Genomic DNA, 16,459 nt, shown 5'->3' on the forward strand with positions numbered 1-16,459 from the left:
TATATTTGTTCTCTGTATAAGTAACAGTTCTATGTCCATGGCTGAGAGAGCCAGAGAGATATGTCAATAAATATAGATACAATTAAAAGAAGATATAATAACAAAATTGATTATTTAAAGAAAGGAATTATTAGGACTACTGATTCCATCTATGGAATATTTTAAATGAAAACTTTAGAGAAGAGGGAAGCAGCTCTAGGTATTCTGTGGTCTTCTCTAAATTCTATTTCAATTACTTTTTAATCTAGTAAACATAGTGAAAATTTCCTGGGATATCAATGTTTGTTTTTTTAGAATTTTATAGTTTAATATCTACTTTTCAATTTTAAAATAATAGCAATATTCCTATTAAAATTTATTAATTTAAAAAATAATTTTCTAAATGATAATTTCAGGTACACTTACATATCATGGTTTAATATATCTGTTTATTTTTAATTTTATAAAAGGATCACCTATAGTCATTAAAAAAGTTACAAAAGCAAAAAGAAGGATCCAGCAAAACACTGAGAAATAACAGTATGAAATTGCTTAAAAGATGCCTGATAGTAAAGAGTTCATACAAAAATAGAAGAGTTTAATCTATAAAACATGTCTTAATCTCAAATACTTGGCCAGCATCACTAATGATAAGTATCAGACTTGTGACTACATTGGCATTACAGATCCTTTTCAGATATAAAGTAGCTCCTCTTCTTTCTCCTCCATAATACATAGACAGAAAATTGCCTAAAACATGAAATAACATGGCCCAACCAAAATTATAGAAGCACTCTCTGCTAACTTTGAGACTTGAACATGAATCTTCCGAGATAACTCTCAGAAATGAGCAAATCTACTTCTGTTTTAGCATCTCTAGATAGGATTAATACCACAAGCATTTTTAAAAGTTTTTAAAGCTGCTTCAAAGAATCATTATCAATCCCCTCGGTGGTCATATCTTGAAGAACTATTAAACCAACCTTTGTAAATGTGTTCTGTGTTTACCACAAATTGAGAAGGGCTGAGAGATCAAGTAAGATTTATGGCAGTTTTCCCCTTTGGGAGCACTGATGTCCCAGAAATATTATAGTTTTATATAGAAGAAATTATTTCGATACTGTTTCTCAAAATCTCTCTGTAAGTGGGGAAGGTAAAATATTAATAAGCCAAATTATTTATCTTAATATCATTCTAAATAATTGAATGGAACCCTTCAACATAATTTTATCTTTCCTAGATTTTGGTTGGTGTCATGGGAATGCCATGCCTTAAGGAGTAGATTTGCATTTGCTACTTGCAGTGACATATTATGTAATATTATATAATCTCATTTATAACAATCAGATTCAGTCTCATAATACACAATGAAACAAATATTTTTAAATCTGTTATATAAGTTTTTGAAGTACTTTACATGTATCATTTCATCTTTCTAAAGTAATATAAGATAATTGCTTTTATTATCCTTATTTTGTGGATAGGGAAACCAAGGCTGAGAGATCTTAAAGGACTTGACCTAGACCATTAAGCTGACAGTGTCTATTGATGGATTTGAACTTGGGTTTTCTTGATGTCAAGTCCAAAGATCTATTGCACTAACTACTTTAGATGTCATTTTACACTAACAGTGGTTTCTCATGGTGCACTATTTCATTCAGCGAACTAATATTTAATTATCACATGCTATGTACCAAGAAGTATACTATATATGGAGTTCTATTTTCACAGTAAGGTGAGAAGAAGTTGTTTTAATGTACAAATCTGTGACTTTGAGGCATCCCACATTAAAGCAAAACAGAGGCTCCCTTGTAATAAATCTGTTTGATTTTAAACTTTGCTTCAGTTTCACAAGGACCAAATTGTGGGAGGATCACACTCCTTACTTAAGCATTCAAAACTCTTCATATAATGCCAAAAATTTCCCTTTCAAGGCTCCTTTCACAACTCATTCCTCCATGTTCTCTCTCTTTTCCTAATCCACTTCCCTTAGTATATTATTACAAAGGCAGTCTCATAGGGTTAATATTCCATTCCATTCAATAAAAATTGTGTACCATATGCCAAAGACTATGCCAGGGGTTGATAATTAAGTGGCAAGTCACTGAATTGGAAATAGTTTCTGCCCTCTAAATAATAAGCTAGGTAAGGTAATGGAATACTAAATTTGAATTTAAGATCTGAATTTACGATTTGGAATAATATTTTTATTAGCTATTTAACTGTGGGTAAGCTACTTAATCTCTTACCCTCAGTTTCCTAATGTGTAAAATGGGAAAAATAGAACCTACTTCACAAGAATATTGTTAGGATAAAATGAAATAAAATACATAGTATTTTAATGCATTTTTGTTGTTTTAGTTTTAGTCATTTTAAACTTTTTTTTTAATTAGATAAAGAAATAATTTTGGACAGTATTTTTATGACAATTTGTAATTCAGATTCTCTAATTGCCTCTTCCCCTCTCCCTCTACAGGAGATATCAAATGATCTGATACAGGTTATACTAGTTCTGTCATGGAATATATATTTTTATTTTCTTCATGTCATGAAAGAAGATCACTCTCACATAAAAGAAAAAAAAATTTGAAGGAAGTAAAGTGAAAAATGGACTATTTTAATCAGAAACAACTCAAACAGATCATTCTTTGGCTATGGATAGTGTAGAAGTAAAAATGAATAAATACTCCTAGTATTTAAAAAATATATAGGATTTTAATAATAATCAAAAGAGAAGGGAAAGGAAAAGGATTCTTTCAGTAAAGCGAGTAGAGCAAAGAGAGTCAGAGACTCACACCTGCAGCAATTTACCAAAAGCACAAGCTCCCCAAAAAGAGCTCCATAACATGGGTCTCAGCCAAATCTATCTCCCAAGGCTCTGTACATAAAATGAGGATATAACTTAAAAGGATACTGGGAATATAGTTCAGGTGTGGCAAATTTTCCACCTGCACAATCCCCTTTGTGATCCTTTGGGAGACCAGTCTCTCCAGTGGATTGGTGGATTGTTTTAAACATAATTACCTAAGGTACATACAATTTTACACAGGGAAAATACAAAAAAAAATAGTGTTAAGGAAACAAAAAAGGAAATGAAGAACAAAACCAATTAGGGGGCAGTCCCCTTTGGTAAAATAAAGTACATATAAACAAATGTATTCAACCCCTCAAAGTTCAATTCTGCACATTCAGTTTCCTCAGGAACTTCTGGAGCAGTGTGAGGTCTGCACAGGCATCTCCAAAACATCTTCCACAAGGTTTTCAGTCTCTGGATTCTAGTAGGCAGCAAATTTATTACCCTTATTTTTTTTCTCAAAATGAACTTAAAACTTTTCATTACAATTAAAAACACATTCTCCCCCGAGGAGGATATCAAAACATCCCCCCCCCCGCAAGGAGGATACAAGTATATACATAGGAATCACACAAGATACATGGTCAAGTCATAAAGCATATGAATCAATATGAAAAACATCAAAGAAACCAAAGAAATTTAAAAAATAACCTGAGTGAAATATAGAATATAAAAAATGTGAAAAGTTCTAGGAAAAAGAAAAAAATCACAAATCACAACAGATTCTTATAGCAAGCCATGTCCCATAAGCCTTCAAAGACAGTCACTCACTAACCCAATTTAGCAGTCTGGACTATAGTAAGTTGTCACATCATGAAAGAAAATAGAAAAAGAGACTAGATCTCTAAATAAATGGGAAATAGCATTCCCTGGTTTAACTTTTTTTTTCCACTTTCCAAGATACTGGAGCGAGAACAATTGATGTTCTGTACTTGATAGAGAGTGTATTACAATGAAGTCCTGCATTTAACACATGTTAAACAACCTCAAGTTCCTTTCACTCTTCACATAGAATGTCATCAATCCCGGTAAGATTGGTTTGGTTTTTTACCTTTTGTGCTCCTGTGGCACATTGCAGGTCAACTTCTGTGCTTCTTTGTGGTCCTTTTTTTTTCTTGATTGAGACATTCATTGAGCAAACATCTCATAATAAGAGCTGGTTTTAGGGGTGAGGACCTCTCTTAGCTGTAGTGAGAAAAGTTTTTGTTTTTGTTTTTGTTTTTGCTAAGAGGGAGTATAGAAATCTGGGTGTGGTATTTTGGAAAAGGACTTAGTTAAGAGTAAGGACCAGTACCCCCTTGTGAAAAGGGAAAATGGATCCCCCTCTACTAGGCTGGGGTTGGGGGTAGGGAGTTTACTACTTATCAGTAGCAGTAACAGCAAGCAACAGAAGATAGCAGGAACAGCCTCTGCAAGAGAGATACCCAGCTACCAGGATCTCTTGGTGGGCAGGTGTAGGCAATAAGCCTAAAAAAGCTTTCAAGGGTTTTCCAGAGGGAAAAGGAAGAGGGTAGAAGATAGAGGATAGAGGGGAGAGTAGAGAGTGAAGAGTGAAAACCATAATAGAAGAAGAAATCTGGTTCTTCTAATCCTGAAATCCCTTCATGGTCTCAAAAATTTATACAAATAAAAATGAATAAATATTCCTAGTATATATATAATTTTAATACTAATCAAAAGAGAGGGAAAAGAAAAAGGTTCTTTCAGTCAAGTGAGCAGAGCAAAGAGAGCCAGAGATCACACCTGCAGCACTTTACCAAAAGCACAAACTCCCAAAGAAGAGCCCAGCAGCATGGGTCTCAGCCAAATTTATTTCCCAAGCTTCTATATATAAAATGAGGATGTAATTTAAAAGGATGTTGAGAATGTTTCTCAAGGGTGGCAAATTTTCCACCTGCACAATGGCAAGGAACACATTTTATTGCTGATAATAATTTAATCCTTTATAGTTAATTATCATGTAATATTTCTGTTGCCCAATACATTTTTCTCCTGATTCTGCTCACTTCACTTTGTAGCACTTCATGTAAGTCTTTCCAGCTTTATTTGTACTCATCTTTGTTATTTCTTTTGGTAAAATAATATTTCATTATAGCCATATACCAGAATTTGTTCATCCATTCCTCAGTTGATGAGCATTCCTTCAGTTTCTAAATTTTTGCCATCACAAAAAGAGGTACTATGAATATTTTTGTAACAGTAGATCCTTTTCTCCTATCTTTGATGTACAAATTCTGATATATTATTGCTAAGTGAGATGGTATTCACAGTTTTATGGCCCTTTGTGATTGGTATCAGTTCACAGTTTACAAGTATTGTATTATTTTCCCAATTTTCCCACATCTCCTAGAACATTTAGCATCTTCCTTTTTGGTCACATTAGCCAATCTGATATTAAGTGGTATATCTGGTATTAAGTGGTATATCAGAGTTGTTTCTATATCCATTTCTCTATTTAATAGTGACTTAGATCATCTTTTCATATAACTAAAGATCATTTTAATTTCTTCATCCATGAACTAACAGGTCATCTCCATTGCCATTTATCTTTTGAGGCTTTTACAAATTTAACTCTGATCTTTAAATATTTGAAAAAGGAGGTCTTTGGCAGAAAGACTTGCTAGCAATTTTTCCCAATTTTTTTTGCCCCTTTAATCATGATTTCATTTGTTTATTTGTTCAAAAAGAAAAAAAAAACTTTTAATGTAATCAAAATTATCCGTTTAATTTTTATAGTGTTCTCTGTTTTATTTGTTCAAAAATGTCTTTATTATCAATAAGTCTAACATAAACTATTATGTGTTTTCTTAATTTGTTTGTGGTATCATCTTTTATTTCTAGGTCAAATATTCATGTCAAATCATCTCTGTGCATGGTGTTACATGTTGGTTTATACTGGGTTTTTGCCATATTATTTTCTAGTTTTCCTGGAAGTTTTTGTCAAATAGGGAGTTCTTCTTCACAAAGCTTGGATCTTTGGGTTTATCAAACAATAGTTTACTGTAGTCATTAAATAAAGCGTATTGACTGTTTATCCTATTCCTTCGATCTACTACACTATTTCTTAGCTAGTACCAGATTGTTTTCATGATTACCAAATTATCATATAGTTGGAGATCTGATCTGGCTAGGCCTCTTTCATTCATTAAATAATAATACTAATAATAAATTCCTTGATATTTTTGGACTTTTATTCTTCTAGTTGAATTTTGTTATTTTTTTCCTACATTATGAAATTATTTTGAGGGAGTTTGTTTGATATGGACCTGAATATGGAGGTCAATTTCACTTTGTTTGTCATTTTTATTATAGTCACTCAACCTATCTGTGAGCATCTAAAGTTTTTTTCCAGTTGTTTAGATCTGATATTTGTTATGGGAAATGCATTTTATAATTATGCTCATATAGTTACTGGATTTGTTTTGGTAGGTAGACTCCCAAGCTTTTTGTATTGTCTACAGTTATTTTGAATGCAGTTTTCTTTTCTCTATCTTGTTGTTGGACTTCATTGATGGTAAATAGAAATTCTGATGATCTCTGTGGGTTTCTTTTCTATATTTCAATTATGTTAAATTTGCTAATTATTTCAATTAGTTTTTTCATTGGTTTTCTGGAGTTATATGCATACAATTATATAATGTGCAAAGAATAATGATTTTATTTCCTCTTCACATATTCTAATTGCTTCAATTTATTTTTTCTCCTCATTGTTATATCTAGCATTTCTAGTATAATGTTAAATTATAGTGGTGAAAATGGGCATTCTTGATTTACTCTTCATCTTTGTGGAAGAGGTTCTAAGGTTTCCCAACTACAGATAATGCTTGCTGATGGATTTTGTTAGATACAATTCATTGCTTTAAGGAAATCTATATTTATTCCAATGCTTCCTATTTTTTTTAATTAAGGAAGAGATGTATTTTGTCAAAAGCTTTTAAAACATCTATCACAATAATAATATTGTTTCTTTTGGTTTGGTTATTGACATGGTCAATTATAAGGATATTTATCCTAATATTGAACCATCCCTGCATTCCTGGTATAAAAAATCCTTAATCATGGTATATAATTGTTATGATATAATGCTGTAATCTACTTGCTAGTATCATATTTTAAATATTGCATCAGTATTCATTAAGGACATTGGTCTAGAAGTTTCTTTCTCTGTTTTAGATCTTCTTGGTTTAGGTTTTAGCATCATATTTGTCTCATACAAGAAATTTGGAAGGATTACTTCTTCCTCTATTTACCCAAATAGTTTATATAATATTATATTTAATTGTTCTTTGAATATTTTGTAGAATTCACTTGTGAATCCAACTATCCCTGGGGTATTTTTCTTAGGGAATTCTTGAGGGGGGGCTGTGTGTGTGAGAGAGAGAGAGATTAGGCTTTTTAAGTATTCTATTTCTTCTTTTGTTAATCTGGATGGTTCATATTTTCATAAATATTAATCTCTCAGGTTGTCAGATTTATTATGATATAGTTTGACAAAATAACTTAAAATGAATGCTTTAAGTTCTTTGTCTTTGGTTGTGATTTCATCATTTACATTTTTGGTGCTGATAATTTCATTTTGTTCTTTTTTACATGAAAGTAAACAAAGATTTATGTATTTTTCATGGAACAAGCTTTTTGTGTAATTTATCAGTTCAATTATTTTTATTTCAATTTTATTGCTGTCTCTTTTGTTTTCAGGATGTCCAATTAGTTCTTCAATTATGGATTTTTAATTTGTTTCCTTAGGGATTTTTTCTTTTGTTCTGTTTTTTTTGGTTATTTTTCACTTGCATGTTTAATATATTAATCTGACCCTTCTCTATTTTATTAATGTGTACATATAGAGATATAAATTTCCACCTAAGAACAGCTTTTTGTGTTTGGGGATACGTGCTATTTAAATATCTATAATTAAGGCTCACAGATTTGTAGTTTTTGAGGGAACAGAATTGTAAAAGTCATATAATTCCATTCTTTCATTTGATAGATCAGGAAACTGAGGTAGAGAAAAGTTAAGGACCTTGACAAGGATCACCAGTGGGTATAAATTGCAAAGATTGAATTTGAACCCAAATCTTCTGATTTCTAATCCAATACACTCTCCATTTTACTACATTGATTCCTGCTTTTGTGTTTTCCACTATTTTTATAGATCATAGGATTTAGAAGAAATGACCTTGTCCAGTCTTTTAGATGTGTTTTATTCTTTATGATAGTTGATTCTCTTCTAAATGGGGATTTCCTGACTAGGTTACAAGTTTGGTTCCCCATTTCTTCCTCCAGTGAATTTAGGAAAACAGAGGTTAAGTGGCTTGATCAAGATCATACATCTAGTAAATGGGTAGTTCCCCATTTTGCTGCTTCACTTACCTTGCCAAGTGGCTTGGACTAGGCCAGTCCTCTGCTCTCAAGTTTAATCATGTATCACCTTTATGTTCAAATTATGAAGACCTGTTAAACATATCTATGTAAATGCATTCTCTATTTACCACCAAGTAGGAAGGATTGAGAGATCAAGCCAAATTTATGACTGTTTTCTCCTTTGAAATCCATAATCTTTCAGAAGTATTATAATTTAATCAAGAAGACATGACAACCAATGATATTTCTCAAAAGTTCTCTGGCAAAGGAGAAAACAAAATACTAAAAATTCTAATTATCCATTTTAATTCAAACTGAATAAATGTCTGGAACTTTAATGTTATGTTTCTTCTTACCAGCTTTTCATTGTTCCTTTGGGAATGTCATCATTAATGGCTTGAAATTGCTCCCTGTAGTAAGGTATTATGCAGGAAGTTAACCTCATTTTTGGCCGTCAAATGCAGTCTGTTAAAATTCAATGAACCTCAAGTATTTTATTATCATAAAAGTTTTGTGAAGCACTTGACACAAATCATCTCATTTGATACTAATGAAATGCCATGAGAGAGTTGTTTTTATTACCCTTACTCTACAGGTGGGGAAACTGAGGCCAAACAGCTTAGATGACTTTTTCTGGACAATAAAGCTGATAAATATCTAAGGCAGGATTTGAATCCACATTCTCTTGATATAAAATTCAATGGACTCTCTATGCAAGAACTAGCTACTTCAGTAGAAAGTGGTTGCTCAAGTGCTCTATTTCATTCACTGTATATTTGTTTTGTACACTAAACAAGGGGCTCTATTTCACAATAAGTGAGGGGAAATCATTTTCATGGTCTGTATCTGTGACTGACGTATTCTTCAGTAAAAACAACCCAGGGCTTCCCTTACAGGAAATTTATTTGATTCCAAGCTTTTCTTGAGTTTCATAGGGATGATGGAGGGAGGATCACACTCCTATTGTGGCTTTCAGAATCTTTCACATGATAGCACCAGTCTCCCTTTTTAGGCTTCTTTCATGATCATTCATTTCTGTGCACTACCTTCCCAATCCATTTCACCCTGTACGCCTTTACAAGCCTTCTGTCATTTTGTCTACCATTTCACTTAATTCTATACAAATTAAGTGCCTAAAATATGCCAAGGACTGTGCCAGATATTGGGTATAAAAAAGGAAATAAAGTGGTTTCTGCTGTCAAAAAGTTTTGTTGGTTAAACAGATAGAGTATTAGATTTGGATTTGGGAAATACAAGTTCACCAGCTGCAGCAAAACACTTACTAATTTTGGGGACACAATTAGTGGGACTAAAAATAGGAACCATTTCGCAAGGATGCTGTAAGGATCAGATTTGATAACATAGACAATACTTTAATTAATTTATTTTAACATTAAATTTTAAATGAGTTTCAAATTATCTCTCCCCTCTTTCAAATACCTTACCCACCAATTGTGAAGGCAAGACATGTAATATCAAGTATGTATGTGTAATCATTCAAAACACTGGCCCATATTAGTCATGTCACACAAAAAAAGAAAGAGAAAGAAAGAATGTGGTGAAATGTAGCCTTCAATTTTCATTCAAATTCCATCAGTAGCTTTCTCTGGAGGTGAAGAGAATTTTTCTTTTTTTTCTACAGCAATATTTTAGGATTTTTTCAAATCCATATAGAAATTTTTTTGACATTTTCTGACAAAAATTATTCCCCTGCCTCTTTCCTTTTTTCCCCTCAAAGAATCATCAGGCAATCTGATATATCACATAGATGCTATCATGTAAAATATTTCCCTATTTTTTTCTATGGTAAAAGAAGACATATATCATACAAATAAGAGAAAAAACAATGAAAGAAATAAAAAAGAATGTATTTATCTGCATTGAGACTGCCTTGGGAATCATATTTTTCATCCTAAATCCTTCAGAATTGTCTGGAATCATTGTATTTATAGGAATACCTAATTCACTCACACTTCTTCATCATGTTTAGAATATTATTACTCTATCAGTAATGTTCTCCTTGTGCTGCTCACATGTCTTTGCATCACTTCATGGTCATCTTCCCAACTTTTTGTGGAATCAATCTAATTATTATTTTTATAATATAATAGTACTCTATCTGGTCATGTAACACAATTTGTCAGTCATTCCTCAATTGATGAGCATCTCTTAGAGTTTCTAATTCTTTGCCACCATGAAAGAGTGGCTATGAATATGTCCATATGTTTTCCTTTCCTTTTTCTTTGATCTCTCTGAGTTATAGACTTAGTGGTTGTATTCCTTGGTGAAAGGATATACACAATATTATAGCCCTTTGGACATAGTTTCAAATTGTTCTCTAGAATGTCTGAATCAGTTGCCAACTCCTCTGAAAAGTGAATTAGTGTCTCAAGGTCTCTATATCCTCTCAAGAGTTTTTAATTTTCCTTTTCACTCATGTAAGTCTATCTGATCAGCATGAAGTAGTATAAGTTTATTTTCATTTACATTTCTTAAAACAGATGCAATTAAGAACACATTTTCATATGACTACAGATAGTTTTGATTTCTTCTTCTGGTAACTGCCTGTTCCTATCCTTTTACTATTAATCAATTGGGAAATTATTAATTTTTTATAAATTTGATGCAGTTCTCTATATATTTAAGAAATGAAAGCTTTATCAGAGAAACTAGCTATATTTTCTCAAATTATTCCTTATACCTAATTTTGAGTTTATTAGTTTTGTTTTTTCAAAAAGTTTTTAATTTCATATGATCAGAATTACTCATTTTACTTCTCATCATCCTCTCTCATTTGGTTATAAATTCTTTCATTCACCATAGATATGATAGGCAAAATGTTCTAAGCTTCTCTAATTTGATAATGATATCACACTTTATGGCTAAATCATGTACCATTTTTGATCTTATCATGGTAAACAATTTGACATTTTGGCCTTTAACTAAATTCTGCTAAAATGGCTTCCCAGTTTCCTTATTAATTTTTTGCCAAATATCAGTTATTGTTCCAAGGCCTTTGATCTTTGGTTTTTCAAGGAATAGGTTCCAATGATTATCTACTTCTTTGTATTGTGTACCTAATCTCTTCCACTGTTCCACCACTCTATTTCTTAGTGAATACCAGATTATACAAAGTAATTTTACATCATTATCATTATATATTAAGATGAATGTAGTGCTAAATTATGTATGCCTGAGTAAGAGAATCAGGCTTTGCCATAGAAAACCTATGGTCGAATTATGTCTCCACAACATATTAATTGTGTCCTCAGCAATGTCAACATTAGCATTTATTATTTTTAAAAATACTTAGCCATTTCATCTTCTCTTAATTTTTGCCTACTTATTCTTTCCCAAGTCCCAATAGCATTATTGTGTCCAAAGAGTATCCATAGAAGAAAAGTGGACTGAGAGTCTAGGTATAAAATAAAATATAAGCACTTGAATTACTTAATTCGGTATATCTAATACCATGAAAAGAAGAGTACTTAATAGATAGCCTTCTTGTGGTAGTTGTGTCATTTTTCAGTTGTGTTCAACTCTAAAGTGCTTTTAAATCTGGTATTATCTGAATGTAAATCCTTGATGAAAAGGTCAAATTTTGCTATTATATTTACACTTATGAAAACAATTATGTTAAAATATCTCATTTTCAAAATTTATAACCAATATGGGAGATGAATATTATTATTATCTCCTTTTTCAGATTAGAAAATTTAGGTAGATTTGGTTAAGTGAATTGACCAAGGACATGTAGTTATCAACTTTTGAGACTCAATTTGAACTTGGTTCTTTCTGATGTCTAGTGATTTATCCATCATACCATACTTTTTATCATCAACATAAATGTATTACTACATACTGAAACCAACATTATATGTGTCCAACTTTTGTTTTACTCACCTTAGAGAGGATCTAAATAACTCTCCATTATATCACATCACTGGAAAAACATTTGTCCTAAAATATGGAGTGGTGGGTTGAGAGTAGGCTAACTAGTGCTCATTAACACATGATAAAGTATCCCAAAGCAAAACATTAGCTCCCTATTTTTGATTCCTTTCTCAGCAGAACTCCCTGACCACTTTCAGCATCTGGACCAAAAATAAATATGGTGGTACTAATTTAGTGAACCAACCCTCTATCCTCATGAAAGTCACAGTTTTATGTTTACTTCCAGTTCTGTTCCTCATGTCTTATGATTTTCATCATCTAGTCCCTTCTACTGCTAGCTAATCCTGAAACTTGCCTCAGCTTCTACAACCTCTATATACTTCAACAGTCTACTGTCCCTATAGTTTACCTATATAAGACATCTCTTAGCAATTGTACTCTGATTCTCTCATTGGGATGTATCTCCCTAATTTTGGGAAGGGACCAACACTGGCCTGCCTTCATTCTCTTCCCCTCCCTGTTCCAGATTTACTCTGTAATTTCCATAGTACTGGGGAGCCACAAATACCCAGGTATGGCATTTTTAGCCACCATTCCTTTTCACTTATCATTTATTATTATTTTCCATTAATATGACATAAGCTTCTGAAAGCCTCGTGTTCTCAAGTTCTCAAGAACATTACCTGGCATAAGGTAAGCACTTAATAAATACTTCTTGTGTGTACATGATTCTATTTAATTTTTTCCTCAATTAATTTCAGATTCTTAGAATTTCAGAATTCATTGTCCATCTATCATAACCCTTTACCTGAAAAAAAAGGAAGGAAGGAAACCAACAGTCTTAAGTCCCTACCATGGGCCAGTTAGTGTATGAAGTGCTTTGCAAATATTTTCTCATTCAATTTTCATAACAAACCTCAGAGGTAGGTATAATGATTACCTCTATTCTTTAGAAGTTTGTTTTGAACTCAGGTCTTACAAACTCCAGGTAGGTCTGTCCCTATTTCCTGGACTACCTGACTGATCAATTTTTTTCATAAATTAGGAATGAAAATCTCCATGTAGAGGTCAATTAAAGAAATGGTTGGACTTAGTCTAAAAGCATTTAGAAATAACATTTTGTAGCATAATTAATTGGTGGAGGGAGACATTGACAATTTTCTTTTGATCTTTTCCCAATTAACAAATGAGATTATGGTAGCAAAAGGTAGAAAACAAAAACAATAAAATACAGAATCCACTTTCAGACTGTGAATTGTTCATTTTCAAAGGAGTGGGTATCATTTAAGAGTTTTCAGATGAATTGTGCATTCTCTTCTGAAAGTGTCAGAAAACTCCCCTGAGGATTATCAAAGCTGACAGAGCAGACCCTAATCCCTTTCTACATCCACTCACAGATGTCGGTCATTGGGGGAGACTAAATAAAGATGGGCAAGGACCTATAAAAGCTGAAGGTTGAGCTTCCCCTGGGGGAAGTATCTGGCGCACTCGTGTTGCCTATATATTTTATCAAGTACAAACGACAGTGCTCATCATTGCTTATACAAAGTTCTTGTCTTGAAGTAGTTTACATTTTAATGAAGGAAATATAAGATCAATCAGACAGCAGTTGGAAATTAAGTCTAGAAAGATTATAAATGTCCTTCTGTATACAGTAGCATTTGAAATGAGTCTTGTAAGAACACTAACCATAACAAGAAGTTACCATCACATTCTGCTTACTATATTTCAGGCATTGTGATAATTGTTTTTTTTTAATTATAATTTCACTTAATGCTTGTAACAATTCTGTGAAGTAGATATATTATTATCATTACTTTGCAATAAAGAAATTTGAGACAAACAGAGTTTATGTGTCTTGTCTAGCATCCCATAGCTATTAAAATTCTGAGGCAAAAGAATAGAATTCAGAACTTCCAGATACTAGGTAAAGTGCTCTAGCTAATGTACAAACTAGATACCTCCAAGTCTATGATTATATATTATTACATATATTACTCTATATTATTACATATATATAATGGTATATATAATTATATATATATAATCAAGAATATCATGGCAGTGATTTTTGCTTGTGTGAATATTAGCATCAATGATATTTGGCATCCTTTATAAGTCTAGTGTGCTGTGATAAAAATTATTGGTGTTTTCATATTTGAAGATCATGGATACTATTTGTCATTTCATTAAACAAGACCTCTGAATAGCTTTATTCATTGCTTCTTTTACATCCTTGTTCCTTAGACTATAGATCATGGGATTCAACATAGGAATGATTGTGGTATAAAACACGGCCACCATTTTCCCTTGCTCTACAGATTCCTCTGTGGGACGCCTGAGATACATGAAAATCAGGGTGCCATAAAACATCGTGACAGCTGTGAGGTGAGAGCCACAAGTGGAGAAAGCCTTCTTTCTCCCCTCAGCTGAGCGCATGCGGAGAATTGCCACCACAATGAATGTGTAGGAGATCAGCACTACAGACAAAGAGTATGTGAAATTAATTCCTGCAATGACAATCATGGTATATTCTTTGATATGGATGCCTCCACAGGCTATCTTGATGAGTGGTGGATCTGCACAATAGAAGTGGTTGATTTCAAAGTTTCCACAGAAGTATAACCCATAGGTCCACAAGGTACAAATGAGGCTCACAGAGAAGCCATAAACATAAGGCACTGAGATTAACCGAATGCAAACTGTCCTCGACATTTTGCTTCCATAAAGCAGAGGGTTACAGATGGCCATAAATCGATCAAAGGCCATCACAGCTAGGATATAAACTTCTACATGGACAAGAGCAATAAAAAAATAACACTGTATTAAGCACCCAACATAAGAAATGGTTTTAGTCTTTGATAATAAATTTTCCAGCATCTTTGGGGTGACATTAGAGGAGAACCAGACATCCACAAAAGATAAGTGACTAAGAAAGAAGTACATGGGACTCTGGAGCTGGGGACTGATGCTGATGAGCATAATCATGCCAATATTCCCCACCAGAGTGATAACATAAACAACTAAGAATATTACAAAAAACATGACCTGGAGTTCTTGGCGACTGGTTAAGCCCAATAGGATAAATTCAGTCACATCTGTGTAATTTGGGCTTGGCATTGCCGTAACTCTGATTCAGATGTAGAGTCATTGGATCTTTATTCTCTGTTGAGAGAAAGAGAATTTGAGAGCTCCCTCAACAACTGCATCTGATTTTTATACTTTTAAAAAATAAAATCTTAGCATTTCAAATCTCTCTTATTTTTGTTTTTACTTCATTGAACAGAGGAATAATTGTGGCATAAAGCTTTTCTCTTCCCCATGCCCCAGTGCCACTGTAGTTTTCAAAGAGCATTCACAGAAGAGAAGAGAACCAGAAGCCTAGAGATAGAGTACCACAATCATCTAAATTATTTCATTTGGTGTGTCACAAAATTAAATGGAAATTGAACTAGTAGATAGAATACTGGTCTCAAACTCATGGTGAGATGGTTGCAGTTCTCATTTCCAACACTTTTTAGTGTCATTAACAATAGATATTTCCTAAATCTCTGTGTCTCCATCTATTCTATAACACTTTACATTATAGATGACTTTGATTTATTATTGGTGAATAGGATGAAATCATAGATGAAATCACAGATAACCTGATACCTTTCTTGTAGGAGTCAGCCATTGTCTGGCTATTTTCACCCCCTTAGACCATTAGGCCTAAACTAAGAGTCAGGAGATGCAGAATTAATATAATTCATATAACCTTTATGCCTGATTGTATAGAAAAAGCCTTTTAACTATTTCTATTTGTTTAAATGATCTTTCCAAACTTTTCAACAGGTGGCAGAAACAGAACTTGGGCCTTGGTCTTCTATTTTAAAACAAAATTCTCTTTTTGGGTACATGCTATTTGAATAACTGTAATTAAAGCTCACAGATTTGTAGTTTTTGAGGAAACAGTACTGTGGAAGTCATATAATTGTATTCCTTCATTTGATAGATTAGGAAACTGATGTTGAAAAGAAGTTAAGGACCTTGATAAAGGTCACCGGGGGTATAAATTACAAAGATGGAATTTGAGCCCAGGTCTTTTGATTTCTAATCCAATACACTCTCCATTGTACTACATTGATTCCTGCTTTTCTATTTTCCACTATTTTTACAGATCATAGGACTTAGAAGAACTGATCTCGTTCAGTCTTTCACCATGTTGGATTCTTCATGATAGAGTTGATTCCATTCTAAATGGGGTTTTCTTGCCAAGGTTACTGGTTTGGTTTCCCATTTCATACTCCAGTGGATTAAGGCAAAGAGAGGTTAAGTAACTTGATCAAGATCACACATCTAATAAATGTTTGAGGCAAGAATTTTACTTAG

General features: G+C 32.8%; 1 protein-coding gene across 1 annotated transcript; it reads right to left on the reverse strand.

Moving 5' to 3' along the window:
* Positions 1-14,269: 14,269 nt before the first annotated feature.
* LOC100616781 (olfactory receptor 5M9) lies at positions 14,270-15,208 on the reverse strand. Its single transcript, XM_003341519.2, has one exon. It carries the CDS (start codon positions 15,206-15,208, stop codon positions 14,270-14,272), a length of 939 nt encoding a protein of 312 aa, XP_003341567.2.
* Positions 15,209-16,459: the final 1,251 nt, after the last annotated feature.

This window comes from Monodelphis domestica, chromosome 6 (genome assembly GCF_027887165.1).
Source record: "Monodelphis domestica isolate mMonDom1 chromosome 6, mMonDom1.pri, whole genome shotgun sequence".
Classification (NCBI taxonomy): Eukaryota; Metazoa; Chordata; class Mammalia; order Didelphimorphia; family Didelphidae; genus Monodelphis; species Monodelphis domestica.